General features: G+C 42.4%; 1 protein-coding gene across 3 annotated transcripts in view; it reads left to right on the top strand.

The window, feature by feature from the left end:
- Positions 1–2213, top strand: part of LIMK1 (LIM domain kinase 1) — a 28055-nt gene extending 25842 nt beyond the window's left edge. For all 3 annotated transcript variants that reach the window (XM_037054746.1, XM_037054748.1, XM_037054747.1), the window contains 3 exons: positions 319–374; positions 608–765; positions 864–2213. In XM_037054746.1, the coding sequence (XP_036910641.1) occupies positions 319–374; positions 608–765; positions 864–1026 (377 nt within the window). In that variant the 3' untranslated portion in view covers positions 1027–2213. The remainder of the gene's footprint in view (positions 1–318; positions 375–607; positions 766–863) is intronic.
- Positions 2214–19373: the final 17160 nt, after the last annotated feature.

Genomic DNA, 19373 nt, shown 5'->3' with positions numbered 1-19373 from the left:
CTCAAGATCCTTCATCATATCTGCAAAGGCCGTATTTCCAATGAAGTAACCTTCACAGGTTCCAGGGATCTGATGTGGTCATCTTTCAGGGCCACCGTGAAGTTCATGACTTGTCTGGAGTCATACAGTTGTCAGTGACTGAGCTGGGCCTGGAACCCCTTGCCCAGGGCTCTCGTTCTCACTCCACAACAGTTTGCTCAGACCTGGTGGGGTTAGGGGCAGAGCATCTGACCTGCTGGTCTGGGCATCCAGGAGGCTGGTCAGTTGCTGGCCTTCCTGTACCCGCTTCACCCAGTAACAGTCCGTCTCTCTGTCTAGGCCGAAGCTATGATGAGAAGGTGGATGTGTTTTCCTTTGGAATCGTCCTGTGTGAGGTAGGTCCTGGGCTGGGCAGCAGCTGGCATTAGGCCCAGTGGCTCCTGTCCACTCCTCACCCTCCCAGGCTGCAGGCTGGGAGTCTGCAGGCCTCTCAAGCCAGGGAGGCTCCTGGGAACTGGGCTGCCCACAGCAATTTGCATCTAGGCCCAGTGTGACCTGCTTGCAAACCCACCTGGGTGGCGCTCAGCCCCAAGGGCACCTGGGTAACTGCCTGCCCTGTGCTGGACAGATCATCGGGCGGGTGAATGCTGACCCTGACTATCTTCCCCGCACCATGGACTTTGGCCTCAATGTGCGAGGCTTCCTGGACCGATACTGCCCCCCAAACTGTCCCCCGAGCTTCTTCCCCATTACCGTGCGCTGCTGTGATCTGGATCCAGAGAAGAGGTGAGTAGGGTGGGGCTTAACCTGGCCAACCTTGGGGGGTGGGCCAGTCCCCTGCAAAGCCAGAACCCACCATCCCTCTCCCCCACCCATCACCCCAGGCCCTCCTTCGTGAAGCTGGAGCAATGGCTGGAGACCCTCCGAATGCACTTGGCTGGCCACCTCCCACTGGGCTCACAGCTGGAGCAGCTGGACAGGGGTTTCTGGGAGACCTACCGGCGTGGTGAAAGTGGACTGCCTGCCCACCCCGAGGTCCCTGACTGAGCCCAGCCCACCCAGAAGCCCCATCCCCACTGCAGAGAATCCACCCTGCACCAGATTCCCGTGTAGGAGGTAGCTGGGTGTGAAGCCCTCAGCGGGCAGTGGGTACCCAGACCCCTCCCCAGCACCAGGCCCTGACTTGCCTCCTCCTCCCCTGTGGGCTGTGGCCCCTACCCCATCTGCCCCTGGCCCCAGAGCCGGCCTGGCTGCACATACACCATCACCTCACCCCGCCTTACCTCTGTCTCGGTGGGGCTGCCCCATCTTGCTTCTCCTTGCATGAGCTGGAGGGCCCATGTGAGTTGTGCCCCACCCAACACCCCAACATCCCAGCTGTCCTGCACACCCTCCACCTGTCTGCAGCTCTTTGAGGCCTGAGTGGAGGACAGCTTCAGACCGGGCCCTGTCACAGCTGGGTGCACAGTGGGGTGTGTGTCAAGGGAGAGGCCATGTTCCCAGGAGCCATAAGGGAGTCTGGGGCCTGCACCCCCAGGGGTGTCTAGGTAGTAGCAGGTATTGATAGCTGTCCAAACTCCCAAAGCAGAGAGAGGTCTGCTCCTACAGGGGGACATCCCTGTTGTCTGGGCAGCAGCCCTTCCTGCTTTGGGTCCTTTTTTTCTTTATTGAAGCCACTTTAGTGAGAAGCAGGTACCAGGCCTCAGGATGAAGGGCAGTACCCTGGGCTTGAGCTGCTGGGAGGAGCCTCAGAGGGAGGCTGGGCAGAGCAGAAGAGGCAGGCATCCACCAGCATCGCAGCCCCCCGAGGTTCATTTCAGCGCCCCCTCCTGGGCCTCTCCCCGAGGCTCCCTACCAGTGGCTGGAGCAGCCCCTGCCTCTCCCCATGTCCCTCTGTCCTCTGGGTTCTTTCTGTGTAATCTATTTTTTAAGAAGAGTTTGTATTATTTTTTCATACGGCTGCAGCAGCAGCTGCTGGGAGCTTGGGGTTTTATTTTTTTGGCGGGTGGGGCGGGGGGGCCATTTGTCACTTTGCCTCAGTTGAGCATCTAGGAAGTATTAAAACTGTGAAGCCTTCTCAGTGCACTTGAACCTGGAAAACAATCCAAACAAGCCCACAGGACTATGACTCAGGGAGGTGCGACAGTCACCTCCATCCAGGAATCCTGATGTCTAAGGAACAAAAAACCCAGACTCAGAACAATAAACTCAATTCCGTGCTCCCCCCACCCAGATCTTGCGTAGCACTGTGTGTCTGGGGGCCCAGAGGAGGCAGGACAGGAGAAGAGCTGTGTGACTAGAGGCTGGTGGGAGACATAAATGGCGGAGGGCAAGAGCAGAGGTGGTGGCCCATCGGGACAAGTGAAGACTTCCCCAGAGCTGGGTTTGGGAGGAGGAAGAGTAGGGGGAAATATCAGGGAATATATTGCTCTCATTTCATGTTTTCTTCTTTCTAAAACTTAAAGGGTTCAATCAGGAAAATAGAAACCACACTAGTTATTTCAAATTTAGGGCATTTAATCTAGGGAATTTGCACACAGTTGTTGAAACAGTGGTGCTGAGGCAACTGGAGATGATGAACTGCGGCGACCCTTTGGCTGCATTTAAGGAAAGAGGAGGTGACAGTAGTTATCTGATGTAATACAATTAGTCACCTTTTAAACCTGGTGGCTTAATATAACAGTGATTGCTCATGGTTCTCAATGTCTCTGTCTAGAATTTGGGAGCAGCGTGGGTGGGTGGGTGGGTGGTTTTGGCCTTGGATCTCTCTTGAGGTTGGGTGCATGGTTCTGGTTTGAAGTTTGTCCTGAGATTGGTGGGTGGTTCTTGTTTGAGGTTTCTCTTGAGGTTGGTTGGGTGGCTCTGGTCTGGGGTCTCTCCCGAGGTTGTGGTCAGGTATTGCCTGGGGCTTCAATCCTTTGAGGGAGTGGCAAGGGCCCTTTGATGTGGCTCATTGCCACTTGGCTGCAAGCTGACATTGGCTGTTGAGGATTCGGGATCCCCTCCACAGAGCTCCGTGGGTATCCTCACAGCACGCTGTAGTGTGAGCATCCCATGAGAGCACCCTGGAAGTTCCACTGCCTTTTATGACCTAGTCTGGGGTCCACAGCATCACTTTCACCACATTCCATTGGCCACACTGGCCAACCGGTTCAGTGGAAGAGCAGACACAGGGCCACTAATACCAGGATTGGAATGGATCGCTGGGGGTCACCTTGGAAGCTGGCCAGAAACCTACAGGGAAGAGCCCCATGAGACCAGCACTTGGATTTTTGATGTGCACTGAGGGGAAAGGTTGGACTCATAGCAGTTGGTGCTGGAATGTCTAAGAAGGTAGGTGCAAAAATGGCCCGTGCCCGCCGGAGCTAAATCTCCGCTTCTGATAACTGGTTTTGAGAGAAGAAGAAAGTCCCTTTTACTTTCCAGTCCCCTTCAGCCAGCCCCTACCAGCAGGTCAACCTTAACAAGAAGCCCATTGGCCCATTGGCAGGAGAGTCTTGGAAATGCAGTTTTCAGCGGTCCAGCAATAGCCTCCCACAACAGGAAGTGGAGTGGGTTTGGGGCTGAGATACAGTGAGTAACCAGCACAGTCCCCGCTCCGGCCATTCATCACTCATACATACCTTTGTGTCGTATCCGATTTCCATACAACTCCAAAACTTTCTGCTTTCTCCCAGCGCTGTGTGAGTGCCCTTCTCACACAGACCTGTCGTTCCCTGAAAGGGCGGGACAGCAAAGGTCGTAGTCATCACATCTGGCACTGTTGGTTCCAGTCAAAATGCCACTTGAATGTTCCATAACTGGAAGAAATAGTAAGGTGCATCAGCATTGTCAATACTTTCACATAAAATACTAGAGGGAAGGAACAGTTAGTTGATGGACACATAACAAGCAAAGAAGAAAACACAGAGCTGCTATAGTCCTCATTGTCATGACTGATTATGATGTCATTGTGGATTTTGTAACATACAATTCGCATACAAGCCACCTACTTAAAATGTAAAAATCAGTCATTTCTAGTGTGTTTAGAGAAGCACAAGCCACCACAACCTAATTTCAAAACATTGTCATCACCTTAAAAAGGAGCCCTGTGCCCGTTAGCTGCCACTCCCCGGCTCGCCCCTCCCCCAGCCCTCAGCAACCACTGGTCCTTCTGTCTCTATAGATTTAGGTAAGTTTTGTCCACACAGTATGTAGTCTTCTGTGATCGGTGTCTTTTACTGAACATTTTAAGGCTCATCCATGTCAGCATTTATCAGCATTCCATCCCTTTTTCTTATGTGGGAGAACATTCCACTGTGAGGATATGCTGCTCTCCTTCATAGACAGGTGATCTGCTTCCACTTTTTGGCTCCTGTGAATGGTGCTGCTGCGAACAGTGGCTACAAGGTTTTGCGCAAATGTATGTTTTCACTTCACTTGGTAATATACCTGAGGGTAGTAACTATGCTTAACACTGAAGAACTTTCAAAATTTTCCACACCAGCTGGCTATACCATTTTACATTCTGACCAGCAATACATGAGAGTTTCAATTTCTTTAAGTTTCACTAACACTTATTATGGTTTTTATTCTCATTCCCTAATTACTAATGATGTTTAACACCTTTTTGTGTGTTTATCAGCCATTTGTATATCTTCTCTCGAGTCATGTCTACTTAAGTCTTTTGTATATTTTTAATTGGGTTATTTATCTTATTATTGGGTTATAAGAGTTCTTTAAATATTCTGGATGCAAATCTTTTGTATGATTTGCAAACATTTTCTCCCACTTTGTGGATTATCTTCTCACTTCTTTGATGGTGCCTTTTGATGCACAAAAGTTTACATTTTGATGAAATGGACTGTTTGTTTAAAAGACACAAACAACCAAAACTCACCAAAAATAGAAAATAGAAAAATAGAAAATGTGACTAATAATTTATTTGCTGAATGAGTGCATTTGTAGTTTAAAATCCTCAGAAAAAGAATTTGACAAATTCAAAGAAGGAAAAACAATTCTATACAACCTCTTCCAGAAAATAGGAGAGAAGGGGACACTTTGTAACTCATTTTGAAGGAGGAATTCCCCTGCTACCGAAATCAGACACAGACTGGAAGAAAGAACTTGCAAATCACATATACAACAGAGGGCTTTATGCAGAACATAAATCACTACCAAAACTCAACAAAGCCAAGCGACCTAATTTTTTAAAAATAGGCAAAAGATTTTAACAACCACTCCGCCTTGAAAGGTACACAGCTGCCCAATAAGCACATGAAAAGCTGCTTTACGTGATAGGTATTAGGGTGCAAATTGCAACCATTGTGACATTCGCCTCACCACACCTATTAGAACAACAAACATTTTAAAGTGGCAACACCAGTGTCAGCAAGCACTGGAGCCCCTTCATATGTCGGTATTGGGGATGCCAAGTGCCACAGTCACTCTGTGAGTCCTGTGAGGTTAAGTGCACTTTTCATGTAATTTACCGTGTAACCCTGCAGTCCCACTCCCAGGTATTTTACCTGGGGAAATTAAAACCCATGTTTACACACACGCTCACACAACCAAAACACGTTAAACCCTGTAAGCACATGGATGCTCTATTCATAATTGCCAACACTGGAAACAACTCAAATGTCCTTCAACAAGTGAATAAACAGAAATCCACACAATGGAAACTACAAAATAATAAAAAGGAGTGAATCATTTATACATGCAATAATGTGGAAAAATCTCAAAAGCACTAAGCTGAAAGAAGTCAGTGTCAAAATGTTACATGCATTATGATTCTCTTTATATGACGTTCTAGAAAAGGCAGGACCTGAGGGGTGGAGAGCGGGTCGCTCGTGGTCAGGAATTTGGGGTGGAGGAAGGAGTTGGTGGCAGTGGGGCAGCATGAGGGAGTTTTTTGAGGCTGATAGAACTGCTCTGTATCCTAATCATGGTGATGATTGGGTGAATCTATTAACATGCTAAAATGCAAAGCAGAAAAGTCCATTTTACTCTATGTACATGTTTTAAATAGTAATTTTTTTAAATCTAATCAAAGTAGATAACAAGCCAAGAGAAAAATTGGCAAACAACAGAGAATTCTGTAATACATAAAATGTTTCTATCAAAAAGAAAAAGTGATCATATTAGATTTAAATATATATATATATTTTATATAGATACACCAGTCAGGATATATGCTACCCTGGCTGGTGTGGTCAGTGAGTTAAGCGCCAACCTGTGAACCAGGGGGTTGTCAGTTCAATTCTCAGTCAGGGCACATGCCTGGACTGTGGGCCAGGTCCCCAGTAGGGGGCACATGAGAGGCAACCGCACATTGATGTTTCTCTCCCTCTCTCCCTCCCTTCCTCTCTCTCTAAAAATAAATAAAATCTTCTTAAAAATAAATTTAAATATATATATATATGCACTGTATACAAGAAACCAACTTGAAATATAATGATATATGAGTAAATAAGTTAAAAGTAATGGGAAAATATATATCACACAAACACTATTTAAAAGAAAAAAGAAAAAAAATCTGGACTGGCCTGGCTGGGTAGCTCAGTTAGAGTGTCATCCCAATATATCAAGGTTGTGGGTTCAGTCCCCAGTCAGGGCACATACAAGATGCAACCAATGAATGCATAAACAAAGTGGAACAGCAAATTGATTTCTTGCACTCTCGAAACAATAAATTTTTAAAAATTAGCCCTGGCTGGTGTAGCTCAGTGGATTGAGCGTGGGCTGTGAGCCAAAGGGTTGTGGTTCGATTCCCAGTCAGGGCATATGCCTGGGTTGTGGGTCAGGTCTCCAGTGGGGGCCACGTAGGAGGCAACCACACATTGATGTTTCTCTCCCTCTCTTTCTCCTACCCTTCCTCTCTCTCTAAAAATAAAAAAAAAATACAATATTTTTAAAAATTAAATTAAATTAAAAATTTAAAAAGTTTAAAGCTGGACTGGCTATATATATTTAGATTAGATTAGACTGATATCAAACAAAGTAGATTTCAGAGCTGGGAAATTATTAGGAATAAAGAGGAATTATATAATGATAAGAGAGTCAACTAACCAAGCAGACATGTGTATGCACCTAAAAGTATTATTTTGAGACCTGACCAGTGTAGCTCAGTTGGTTGGGCTTTGTCTCAGAAACCGAGAGGTCAAGGACTTCCGGCCAAGATGGAGGTGTAGGTGGAAACACTATGCCTCCTCACACAACCAAGTTTAAAGACAACAAAGTTTTAGTAACAAAAACACAACCAAAACAGAAAATTGGACTATACAGAGATCCGACAACAACAAACCATTCAGCCAGATCAGTAAGAGGGGCAGAGCCAGTGGCTGCCAGAGCAGGGTTGTGCAGAAAAAATCGGCCAGACCGACCCAGGTGCATGGGCAGCATCTGGCAGATCCCAGTTGTGGGGTTGCAACAGGCAGAGTCAGTGAGGGCGCAAGGCAGCAGGCTGATAATCGGTCACACATTTGCATGCATATAAACCAGGCCAAGGAGCGAGCAGTGAGACAGACCATGCAGGCCCCAGTGGCTTGTGGGAAGCAGCAGAGGAGACCACCATTGCCCCTCTCTGACCCCACCCCCACATACAGTGTCACAACCCAGCAACCTGGGTTGCCCCACCTGGTGAACACCTAGGTCTCCACTCCTCATACGTAACAGGTGTGAACAGACCAAAATATGGCTCAAGAAGAACTCAAAGCCCCAGAGCCAATAACTCTAAGCGACCAGGAAATAGTGAACCTCTCAGATGCACAATTCAAGACACTGGTGATCAGGATGCTCACAGAACTGGTTGATTTTCGTCACAAATTAGAGAAACATATGAAGGCTAAACTAATTGAAATGAAGGGAAATGCACAGGAAACCAATAGTGATGGAAAGGAAACTGAGACTCATATCAAGGGAGTGGACCAGAAGGAAGAACGAAACATCCAATCAGAAAAGAATAAAGAAACAAGAATTCAAAAAAATGAGGAGAGGCTTAGTAACCTCCAGGACATCTTTAAATGTTCCAACATCTGAATTATAGGGGTACCAGAAGGGGAAGAGGAACAGCCACGAGTGGAAAACATTTGAACAAATAATAAAGGAGAACTTCCCCAGTCTGGCAAAGGAAATAGACTTCCAGGAAATCCAGGAAGCTCAAAGAGTCCCAAAGAAGTTGGACCCAAGAAGGAACACACCAAGGCACATCATAATTACATTAGCCAAGACCAAAATGAAGGAGAGAATCCTAGAAGCATCAAGGGATAAGGGGACAGTCACCTACAAAGGAGTACCCATCAGACTGTCAGCGGATTTCTCAAAAGAGACCTTACAGGCAAGAAGGGGCTGGAAAGAAGTATTCCAAGTCATGAAATCCAAAGACCTACATCCAAAATTGCTCTACCCAGCAAAGCTTTCATTTAGAATGGAAGGGCAGATAAAGTGCTTCTCAGATAAGATCAAATTCAAGGAGTTCATCATCACCAAGCCTTTATTATATAATATGTTAAAGGAACTTATCTAAGAAAATGAAGATAAAAAATATGAACAGTGAAAGGACAGCAAACTCACAGTTATTAACAACCACATTTAAAACAAAAGCAAACTAAGAGGACAGCTAGATTAGGAGCAGAACCATAGAAATGGAGATCACATGGAGGGTTAGCAACAGGGGAGTGGGAGTAGGAGAAGAGGGGAGAAGGTACAGAGAATAAGTAGCATAGATGGTGAGGAGAAAATAAACGGGGGAGGGCAAGAATAGTATGGGAAATATAGAATCTAAAGAGCTTGTGACACGTGGACATAAACTAAAGGAGGGGAATGGTGGGGGAGGGGTGTGCAGGGTGGAGGGGAATGAAGGGGAAATAGGACTGTAATGGTATAATCAATAAAATATATATATATATATTTTTTAAATATTTTATTCATTTATTTACTTTTAGAGGGGAAGGGAAGGAGAGAGGGAGAGAGAAACATCAATGTATGGTTGCCTCTCATGGGTCCCCTGCTGGGAACTGGCCTGCAACCTAGGCATGTGCCCTGACTGGGAATTTTAAATATATATTTTTTAAAATACCAAGAACTACAACAACAGAAAAAAAAGAAACCAAGAGGTCAGTAATTCAATTCTTGGACAAGACACGCCTGGGTTGCAGGCCAGGACCCCGATTGAGGGCATGCAAGAGGCAATGAAGTGATGTTTCTCTGGCACATTGATATTTCTCTCCCCCTTTCCCTCTCCCTACCTCTCTCTCTAAAAATAAATAAAATCTTTTTAAAAATACAAAAATAAAGTCTTTAAAGGCATTGTTTTTGAAATACATGAAGCAAAAACAGCTAGAACTGAAAGAAAACAATAGACATCATACAAGCACCAACTTTATGGCCATGTGAAGTAGTACCTTTGAAGTGAGTCCTTNGCCTGGGTTGCAGGCCAGGACCCCGGTTGAGGGCACGCAAGAGGCAACGAAGTGATGTTTCTCTGGCACATTGATTTTTCTCTCCCCCTTTCCCTCTCCCTACCTCTCTCTCTAAAAATAAATAAAATCTTTTTAAAAATACAAAAATAAAGTCTTTAAAGGCATTGTTTTTGAAATACATGAAGCAAAAACAGCTAGAACTGAAAGAAAACAATAGACATCATACAAGCACCAACTTTATGGCCATGTGAAGTAGTACCTTTGAAGTGAGTCCTTCAGCTTTCCGCTGACAGCTGTCCCAGCCAATGTGAGAGACCCTGAGCCAGAACTAGCCAGGGTAAGTCACTCCCGAATTCCAGACTTTCAGAAACTGTGAGACAGGGTGCACTGTTCTCTTAAGCCACTAAATGCTAGTATAAGTTGTTGCACAGTAATAGTTGATACAGCCACCGTAAAACCTCTTTGGTTCTTTGACCATGACCTGAGCTGAGAATCTAACACCCCAATCTAACTCTTTCCTTTCTGGAGCTCTGCAGTGCTGTCAGAAACAGCCCAACTCCCCACCCTTCTCGTCTTCCTTATTCACTTGTTTTCACATGGCATTGGATACAATAGGCACTTCATCTCCACCAGGCATGAGTGGTGACCAGATTATTTGAAATGTCTCTTTATGCCAAAGGATACCAGAATCCCATCTACACTGGTAAGATGCTTAGTCCTGAATTCAAAGTAAAAAACATAACCAATTAAACTTCACAATCCCCTCTAGGAAGTTCTGTTTATCTTGCCAGCTGTCTTCCTTCCATTTTTCTAGGTATTGTCTGTATTTCTCAAGCAGCAGCAAAAATTTGGCCTCTGCCCCCAGCTACTTGCAGCACACACAGCCCAGGCTCCTGCAGCTCTCTTTTCAGAAGTCTGAGCAGCCATCACAGCACCCCTCCCCTTGCTTCCTTGGGTATCTGGGCACCACTCAAGGGCACCCTGTCTTTAGGGTTCTGAACAGCAGCTGCATGGAGATACAACTTAGAGCTCCTAGGTCCTGGCAAATTATAAATTGTTGTTTCTGCTATCCCGTTTCTTAATTGACTGGTCCCTGATTAATAATAGTACTTGGTACCAGGAATGAGGTTGAAGTATTTTCTGGGTAAATTGATGAATGAAATAATTTATAATTGAACTTACAAGATCTAGGACACCCAGCTGCCATCCTACTGTACAAATTATTCATTCAGTAATTTAATCATTCAGCGTTTGGTTTTCTGCTTCTGCTTCTTAGCCCTGTAAATTTATTTTTTAGCCCTGCAACTTTAAATGAGACTGAGTCTCTACAACCCCCTGTTTGAACAAGAAATCCAATAAATTTTGAGTTTTATTAGGAAAAGGAAAAAGTGCCAGTGATCCTTTTCTTGGCTTAAAAAAACTGAACTTTAATTATTTGTATCTTTCAGAGAGTATATACATCAGATTAAACATCATTACAAGGGCAACACATTATTAAATAAGACAACTGGATGCAGACCTCTAGGGATTATTGGTTACAGTTCACAGAATATAGTAAAAACTCTGAAATTTGGATGCCTCAGAAGACTCATCTGAGCAAACACCGCTTCTTGAGGAGGGTTGTATATTTGTGCACTCTCATATCAGACGGGATATTTTTGTGAATCCTCTTGATTTACTACTTTGTCAGAAATAGCTTTCTATAGCAGCACAATTTACAATAGCCAAGTGCTGGCAGCAACCTAGGTGCCCATCAGTAAACGAATGGATCCAAAAACTATGGTACATTTACACAATGGAATTCTATGCAGCAGAAAGAAAGAGGGAGCTCCTACCTTTTGCAACAGCATGGATGGAACTGGAGAGCGTTATGCTGAGTGAAATAAGCCAGGCAGTGAAAGACAAATTTCATATGATCTTACCTTTAACAGGAACCTAAACAACAAAACAAACAAGCAAGCAAAATATAACCAAAGACACTGAAACAGAGAACAGGTTGACAGGGACCAGAGGGGAGAGGGGAGGGAATTTCAGGGGAAAAGGGGAAAAAGGGTTTACAGGAACAAGTATAAAGGACACATAGAGAAAAACTAAGGGGGGAAGAAATGGGAGGGAGGTGGGGAGCACTGGGGGGATGAGTTGGGATGGGAGTAAAAGACAGAAAAATATTTGAGCAACAATTAAAATAAATAAATTAAAAAAATTTTTTTAAATAAAAAATAGCTTTCTGATACTCAATGACATCTGCATTCCTGCCGCTGTTGGACAAGCATATGTATTTTATACTTTCTTTCTAAGCCTTTTATTAGAATTTTTAAGGCTACTCCCTAGAATTCCATCAGTTATCACTGANGGGGAGCACTGGGGGGATGAGTTGGGATGGGAGTAAAGACAGAAAAATACTTGAGCAACAATTAAAATAAATAAATTTAAAAAAAATTTTTAAATAAAAAATAGCTTTCTGATACTCAATGACATCTGCATTCCTGCCGCTGTTGGACAAGCATATGTATTTTATACTTTCTTTCTAAGCCTTTTATTAGAATTTTTAAGGCTAATCCCTAGAATTCCATCAGTTATCACTGAAAAACAGGAGAGATCTAATGAGGCTAAAACAAAGTATGGACAATGAACCACCAAAATAATTTTTAGAAAAAATGTACACACAATGGAGTGCATACATCTTTAGTGCACAGTTTGAAGAGTTGTCATAATTGTAAACACCTGCATAACCACCGTACCAATAGGGGTGTCCAGCCTTATGGCATCTCTGGGCCACACTGGAAGATTTGTCTTGGGCCACATATTAAATACACAAATACCACAGAAACTGATGAGCAAAAAGAAAAAAAATGTTTTAAGTAAATTAACGATTTTGTGTTGGGCTGCACTCATAGCCACCCTGAGCCACGTGCAGCCCCTGAGCCATGGGTTGAGATGTGATGCATGAGCAGACATGTTGTTGTGATGAAGCTGCCAATCATGAGTTGCCCATGGCTGAGGCCTTCTGAATCACTCAAATAGTTTCTGCAGAGGAATATTCAAGCTTAATGCAAACTTTGAGGCAGATCCCTTGCTCTACTTGCTCAGTCACTTTGAATGCGATGGCCACATAGTACACATGCTCACTTGACAGCGTCTGCCACCCCCACTGACCAGTACAGTGAAGTTGTCATTGTTCATGCATGCATATTCCAGTCCACTCTCCTTGGCTGCCAGGTTACATCAATGTTGTGCAAACTGTTCTCCTCATATTAAAAATTGCTGGATCTTTTCCAGACAGACCTTGTATACTGTGAAATAATTAGTACCATAAGTATAAGTGACACCTAATTTTTTTAAAGATTCTATTTATTTTTAGAAAGAGAGGAAGAGGGGGGAAAAGAGAGTAAGAGAAACATTGATGTGCAAGAGAAACATCGATCAGTTACCTTTCACACACCCCCCAACTGGGGACCTAATGCAACCCAGGCATGTGCCTGAACCCGGAATTGAACCAGTGACCTCCCGGTTTGTGGGATGATGTGCAACCCACTGAGCCACACTCCAGACCGGTCAGGGCTCCTGAAGCTTTTGAATGTATGGGTTAATGTTTCCCATCAAAGTTGAAAATTTGGTTTCACCTCTAGTACGGCCAAGTAAGCACCTAACAAACCTGATTGTCCTAGAGATAACAACTGTAAATTCTAGACAGTATCTTTAAGTGGCATGAAGGCACTGGAGGGTGAACAGAGCAGGCAGATTCTGAAAGGAGGTTGAAAATTGGAAGACGGAACTGGCGCAGTGTGAGTGTCCCACTTTTACAGCTTTTACCCTGAAGTCAAGACAAAGACAGTGTCGTTAAGTAAGCGTTCTGTCCAAACTAAAATTAATATGTCTGGTTTGGAGAACCAGATGACACTATTTGGGACAAGCACAGCCAGTGGAAAGCAAAGGGGCATTGTGGAAAGAAGAGAGCCAGGGGAGTCCGCCCAAGGCTCTGGCTGACCCCTACACCATGTCTGCAAGGACAGATTCAAAGCAGTTTAAAGGGACTGAACTGAGATTTGGGCTGCTGCCCAAAAGACAGCATTTGAATTTGAGTCCACCAAATTAATTTTCTGTTTCAAAAAAAATCACTGCAGAATTATATAAAAGAATCTAAAATCTCTCCAATGTGATATTTACAGGGTCCAGAATAAAATCCAAAAACCTAAACATATGACCAAAAAAATATGACCAATTTCAAGAGAAAAGAAAATCATCCAAGGTCAATCCTAAAATGACCCCAATGTGGACATTAACACTGTAATATTTTATTTTAAAGTAGCTATTATAATTATGCCAATGGGGCAAAGGAAACATTTTCACAATGAATTAAAAGATAGGAAATCTTAGCAGAGAATTAGAAACTGAAAAACAAATGCAAATCCAGAATTCTGTGCTAAAAATTTTGGGTTTTTCTCATTAGTATAGCTCACATTTACCTGCTTCTTTAAGTGCGTTTCTCATAGTTTTTTGTTTTGGAAATTATGTATAAAAGAAGAGCAGAGACTCATATAATATTTTTGTTTTGTTCATATTTTTCTCAGAGGATGCAATCCTTTTCCTCCATCAGGAGGTTAGGGTAGAAGAATGAGCATTGCAATTCCCTCCCAAATACAATTGATCCGGGATGGTCTGCAGCTTTAATTTGATGGGGTTCATCTCTGATTTCAGGTGGGATTAAGGAACTCTCTCTGCCCTAAGCCCAAACTCTAACTTTCAACTCTGTCACAAAGTGGCTGATCTTTTATCTTGTCAGGATTTGAACTCAGGAGTTGCAGTTGGCCTTGATTAGCTTTGCTTCCCTTTTGTATTTAATTCTTGTACTGTCATAGGATCTAAGCACCATGAGACTGTCAAATCTCTCTGCTTCGTAGACTCAACTCCTTGCCACATACTCAGCAACAGCCCCAGAGGCAGTGGGGACTGTAGGGTTGTCAGGTTGCTTAAACCATTTGTTTTTAAGGAAATAAAATCATTAGAACATAACACCTTTCTTAAGAACAAATCTACCCTACACATATTGTACAAGCCAACTTTTTTTCAAGTATAAATATTTACACGTCTTTTGTTTAGTTGAAATGTTACTTGGGTTGTAAAACCAGTCTCCCATTTTTAAGAAATCAATTTAAAAAATCAAATACTTAATGTATTTGAGCTTCATTTACACATGAACTAACAAGTCTTAAGTTAAACAGTATTTTACACATGTGTTTTGTGCAAATATAATTCACATGCCATAAAACTCATCTTTTTACAGATAATCCAGTGGTTTTTATGACATCTACAAGGTTATGCAACCATCACCTCCATCTAGTGAGAGAACGTTTTCATCACCCCTAAAAGAACCCCATACACACTAGGAGACACTTTTCATTCACCCCTCGCCACAGCCTCTGAAAATCACTACATCTGGTTTCTGTCTCTAAGGAGCCTATTCTGGACATTCCATATAAATGGAATCATACAGTACATAGTGGCCTTTCATGTCTGGCTTCTTTCACTGAGCATAATGTTTTCAAGGTTCATTCATGTTGAATCGTGTATCAGTACTTCACTACTTTTGATCTTTGAGTAATATTTCACTGTACATAGATAGATATATAGATATCTATGTGTGCATCATATTTCCTTTATCCATTCATGAATTAATGGGAATTTGGACTGTTCCCGCCTTTTGGATATTATGAATAATGATGCTATAGACACTTGTTACCAGTTTTTGTTTGAACATGTTTTCAATTGTCTTGGGTAGATACCTTTAGAGTGGAATTACCAGGTCACATGAGAACTCTGTTTAACTTTTTAAAAAAGATTTTATTTATTCATTTCTAGAGAAAGGGGAAGGGAAGGGGGAAGAAAGGGAGAGAATCATTGATGTGCAAAAGAAATATCTCGATCAGTTACCTCTCACACACCCCCAGCCAGGGACCTGGCCTGCAACCCAGGCATGTGTCCTCACTGGGAATCGGACCGCGATCGTGTGGCCCACAGGCCCGCACTCAATCCACTGAGCTACACCAGCCAGGGCAGTATTTTACTCTTTTAATGAAATTGTTTTCGCCCTGGCTGGTGTGGCTTAGTGGGTTGAGTGTCAGCCTGTGAACCAAAAGGTGGCTCGTTTGATTCCCAGTCAGGTCGCTCTCTTTCTCCCTCCCACCTTTCTTTATAAAAATAAGTAAATAAAACCTTTTTTAAAAAAGAAGAAATAGTTTTTTCTTAATTTCTTTTCAAATTGTTTGTTGTTAATACAAATAGAATTGATTTTTACATATTAATTTTGTTTCTTGGCTGAACTCTTATTAGGTCTAGTAATCTTTTTGTGGATTTCTTAGGATTTTCTATATACAAGATTATGTCATCTGCAAATAGAGTTTTACTTTTTCTGTTTCAGTCTGGATACCTTATTTGCTCTTCTTCCCTAACTGAACCTCCAGCACAGTGTTGAATACAAGTGGCAATTGGGGTGGTGAACACACAACACAGTGTACAGGTGGTGTGGTGTAGAGTTGTGCACCTGAAACCTGTATAAATCTGTCAATCGGTGTCACCCAATAAATTCAGTAAAAAGGAGAAAAGGTAATGAGAGCAGACATCCTTGTTTTATTGCTGGTCTCAGGTAGCTTTTAGGTTGCTTTCGGGATTTTTGGACACCCTTTGTCAAATGGAGGAAGGTCCTTTTATCCCTCATTTGTTGGGTGTTCTCATCATGAAACGTCGTTGAATTTAGTGAAATGTTCTTTCTGCATCTATTGAAATAATCATGGGTTTTGTAGGCAATCTTTTAATTAGGAAAAAACACTAATTTTCAAGTAGTTTAGTAGACTATTTTTGTGGTTTAGGTGCATGTATTAACTTTCCCTTTTATAGGACACTTGACAAGTTGGTCATTTACATACATTAAGCATTATAAAATAAAGGCAAAAGCTAATTGCCTTTTGGCAAACTACTCCGGATGCAACAACTGCCAGCATCAGAAAAACTGTTCAGTGGTAGTGATTACGTGCCCTGAAATAGGCACTGACTGCACTGTTTTTCAGGTGGCACCTGGCCTCCACAATCGGAAATAAGGTTTCCCCTTGAATAAAAAGCACTGCACTGCACTTAGTGTTTAATGTGGGTCAATTGCTTTAGTAAGAGGAGTATTATTAAAAGTATTAAGTCCCTGAGATTTATGCTGGAGTTGATTTCTAAGTCAAATAAGGAAATTTCCTTTTAGAAAAAGTTTTGTGGTCGCAATTACTTCAAAATGTAACTACATTCCAATAAACTGACATATCATGCTTTAGCAATGATAGAAGTGTGATTTCTGACACATGGCAATTTTATACAAGTTAGGCAAGTGTAAAATGCTAAAAGATGTGAACAACTGTTCCTCTGTTTAAGTTTAAAAGTGTTGCAAAATATAGGTAATAACTTTCATTTAATACACTCAGACTATCCTACAGCATTCTAAATTATAAGGACTTGAAATACAAATTTAAAGAAGGTTATTCCTTTGCCAAATGACAAAATTTTGGCAAATCAGTGCAGTACCGTATAAGAAAATAAAACCATGTTGGATTTGCTGGAATCATACATCACTTTAACGAAAATTTCCACTGCAGAAATATCATTTAAGGACAAATCCAAATGACTAGGTCTTTTTGCCAGAGTTTATAGCAGAGCCAGCTGTTTTGTACAAATTAATATGGCTTTCAAAATTATATAATTTCCGTCTTTCAGAGAGTGTTCCTTCTCGAAAGCTGAGGGCTTAGCACAGCAGGGCAACTGTGTATACAGAGTGTGCTGTTTGCTTCCACCGTCCGTCCCAAACCACGCGTGAAAAGCTTGAAAAGTCTGCTTTAAGAAGCTCAAACATGTCAATAACAAATTAATTTTTCAAATATTGGTGAGCTCCATAAATAGGGAAACCTTCAATAATAGGCACCAAAATGACACATTCCAATTCAAATAAATACCTTCAGTTTCTTGTTTGGCTGTACTGGCTAATACCCCATATACAATGTCAACAGATATAGAGATAGTGGACAAACTTTTTCCTAATTTTAAAAGTGTGCTTTCAATATTTCTCTTTTGAAAATTTTATTTATTATAGGTTTTTGGTAAATACTCTATCAGATTTTAAAAGACTCCTTCTATTCATTATTTGCCAGGAGTTCATAGCATGAATAGAATTTGAAAAGAATGGAATATTTCCTTTTCATCTATTAGGATGCTTATATAGTTTTTCTATTTAAAACTAATAATGTGATGAATTACATTAATTTTTCTAATGTTAATAATATTACATTTTTGCCTGGCTGGTATAGCTCAGTGGATTGAGCGCAGGCCTGCGAACCAGATGATCGCGGTTCGATTCCCACTCAGGGTACATGCCTGGGTTGTGGGCCAGTTTCCAGCAGGGGACACACGAGAAGCAACCATACATTGATATTTCTCTCCTCTCCTTCCCCTCTAAAGATAAATAGATTAATTAATTAAAAAACGAATCTTACATTCTTGGAACAAACCCAATTTTGCTACAGTGTATTCACTTTTGTATGCATTGTTGGATTCTATTGGCTAAGATTTTTTTTAATTTAAATATATTTATTGATTTTAGAGAGCGAGAGAAACATTGATTGGATCCCTCCCATTGATTGGTGCCCACCCAGAGATCAAACCCGCAACCTAGGTATGTATCCTGACCCAAAATGGAACCCGCAACCTTTTCATGTAGGGAATGATGCTCCAACCAACTGGGCCACATGAGCTGGGGCTTGACTAAAATTTTTTTTCTGATATTTACACCCATAATTCAGAGGAAGTTTGTCCTCTAATTTTCCATTCTCCTATTGTCCTTGGTTGTATGGCATTAAGCCTATACTAACCTCATAGAATTTGTGGGTCTTGTTCCTTTTTTTTCTTATTCTCAGAGAGTAGGTATTACACTTGTATATGTCATTTCTTTTTTTAAAGATTTTATTTATTTATTTTTAGAGACAGGAAGGGAGGGAGAGAATCATCAATGTGTAAGATAAAAATCAACCAGTTGCCTCTCACACACCCGCAACTAGGGACCTGGCCTGAAACCAGGCATGTGCCCTGACCAGGAGGGATTGAACCAGTGATCTTTTGATTCTTCGGCTGGCATTCAATCCACTGAGTCACACCAGCCAATTTCTTGAATGTTTAGCATAAGTCGACTGTAAAGTTGTGAATGTTGTCCTTATAGAGAGATTTAAAATATCATTCATCTTCTTTGATGATTTCCTATGTCATCTTAAGTCAGTTTTGATCATTTGCATTTTTCTAGGAAATTCGCTGTTTGGTCTAATATTTATTTTTAAGCCTGCTTCCTAGGCCTCACCCCTGAGTCAGCATAGCTTAATGGCCAGCCAAAGCTTGATAAGAAGTTTCCCTTAGCCCTGGCTGGTGTAGCTCCGTGGAGTGAGCGCGGACCTGCAAACCAGAAGATCACGGTTCAATTCCCAATCAGGGCACATGCCTGGGTTGCAGGCAGGTTCCCTGCAGGCCAACTCCCAGCAGGGGATGCACGAAAGGCAACCATACATTGATGTTTCTCTCCCTCTCTCCTTCCCCTCTAAAAGATAAATATAAAAATAAATAAATAAAATCTTAAAAAAAAAAAAGAAGTTTCCCTTAAACATTTTGAGCCAATGGCTTCTACCTGTGCCAGGGGGATCTCTGTGCTGGGGCACACGAAGCTCAGGCAGGTTACAAGTCTGCCTTTTACTTTCTGCTTCACAAGGCCTCATGATCAGCCAGGGACCTGGAGTTGGCAGCCTCTCCTGCATGTATAAGCCGCCCTTAGTGTGTGCACTCTTTGAGACCCCCAAGAATATGTTGGAACTTTCTCGAAGCCCCCCACAGCTATCTTGTGCCCTATGTCTCTTTTTTAATAACTGAACTGGCCTCTCATTTGCCCCAGGCAGCACTGTAGTCTTAGGTGACTGCAACATCGGC

This window comes from Sturnira hondurensis, unplaced genomic scaffold (genome assembly GCF_014824575.4).
Source record: "Sturnira hondurensis isolate 20B ecotype Veracruz unplaced genomic scaffold, ASM1482457v3 Scaffold0008380, whole genome shotgun sequence".
NCBI lineage: Eukaryota > Metazoa > Chordata > Mammalia > Chiroptera > Phyllostomidae > Sturnira > Sturnira hondurensis.
This window is presented reverse-complemented; position numbering and strand designations above follow the sequence as displayed.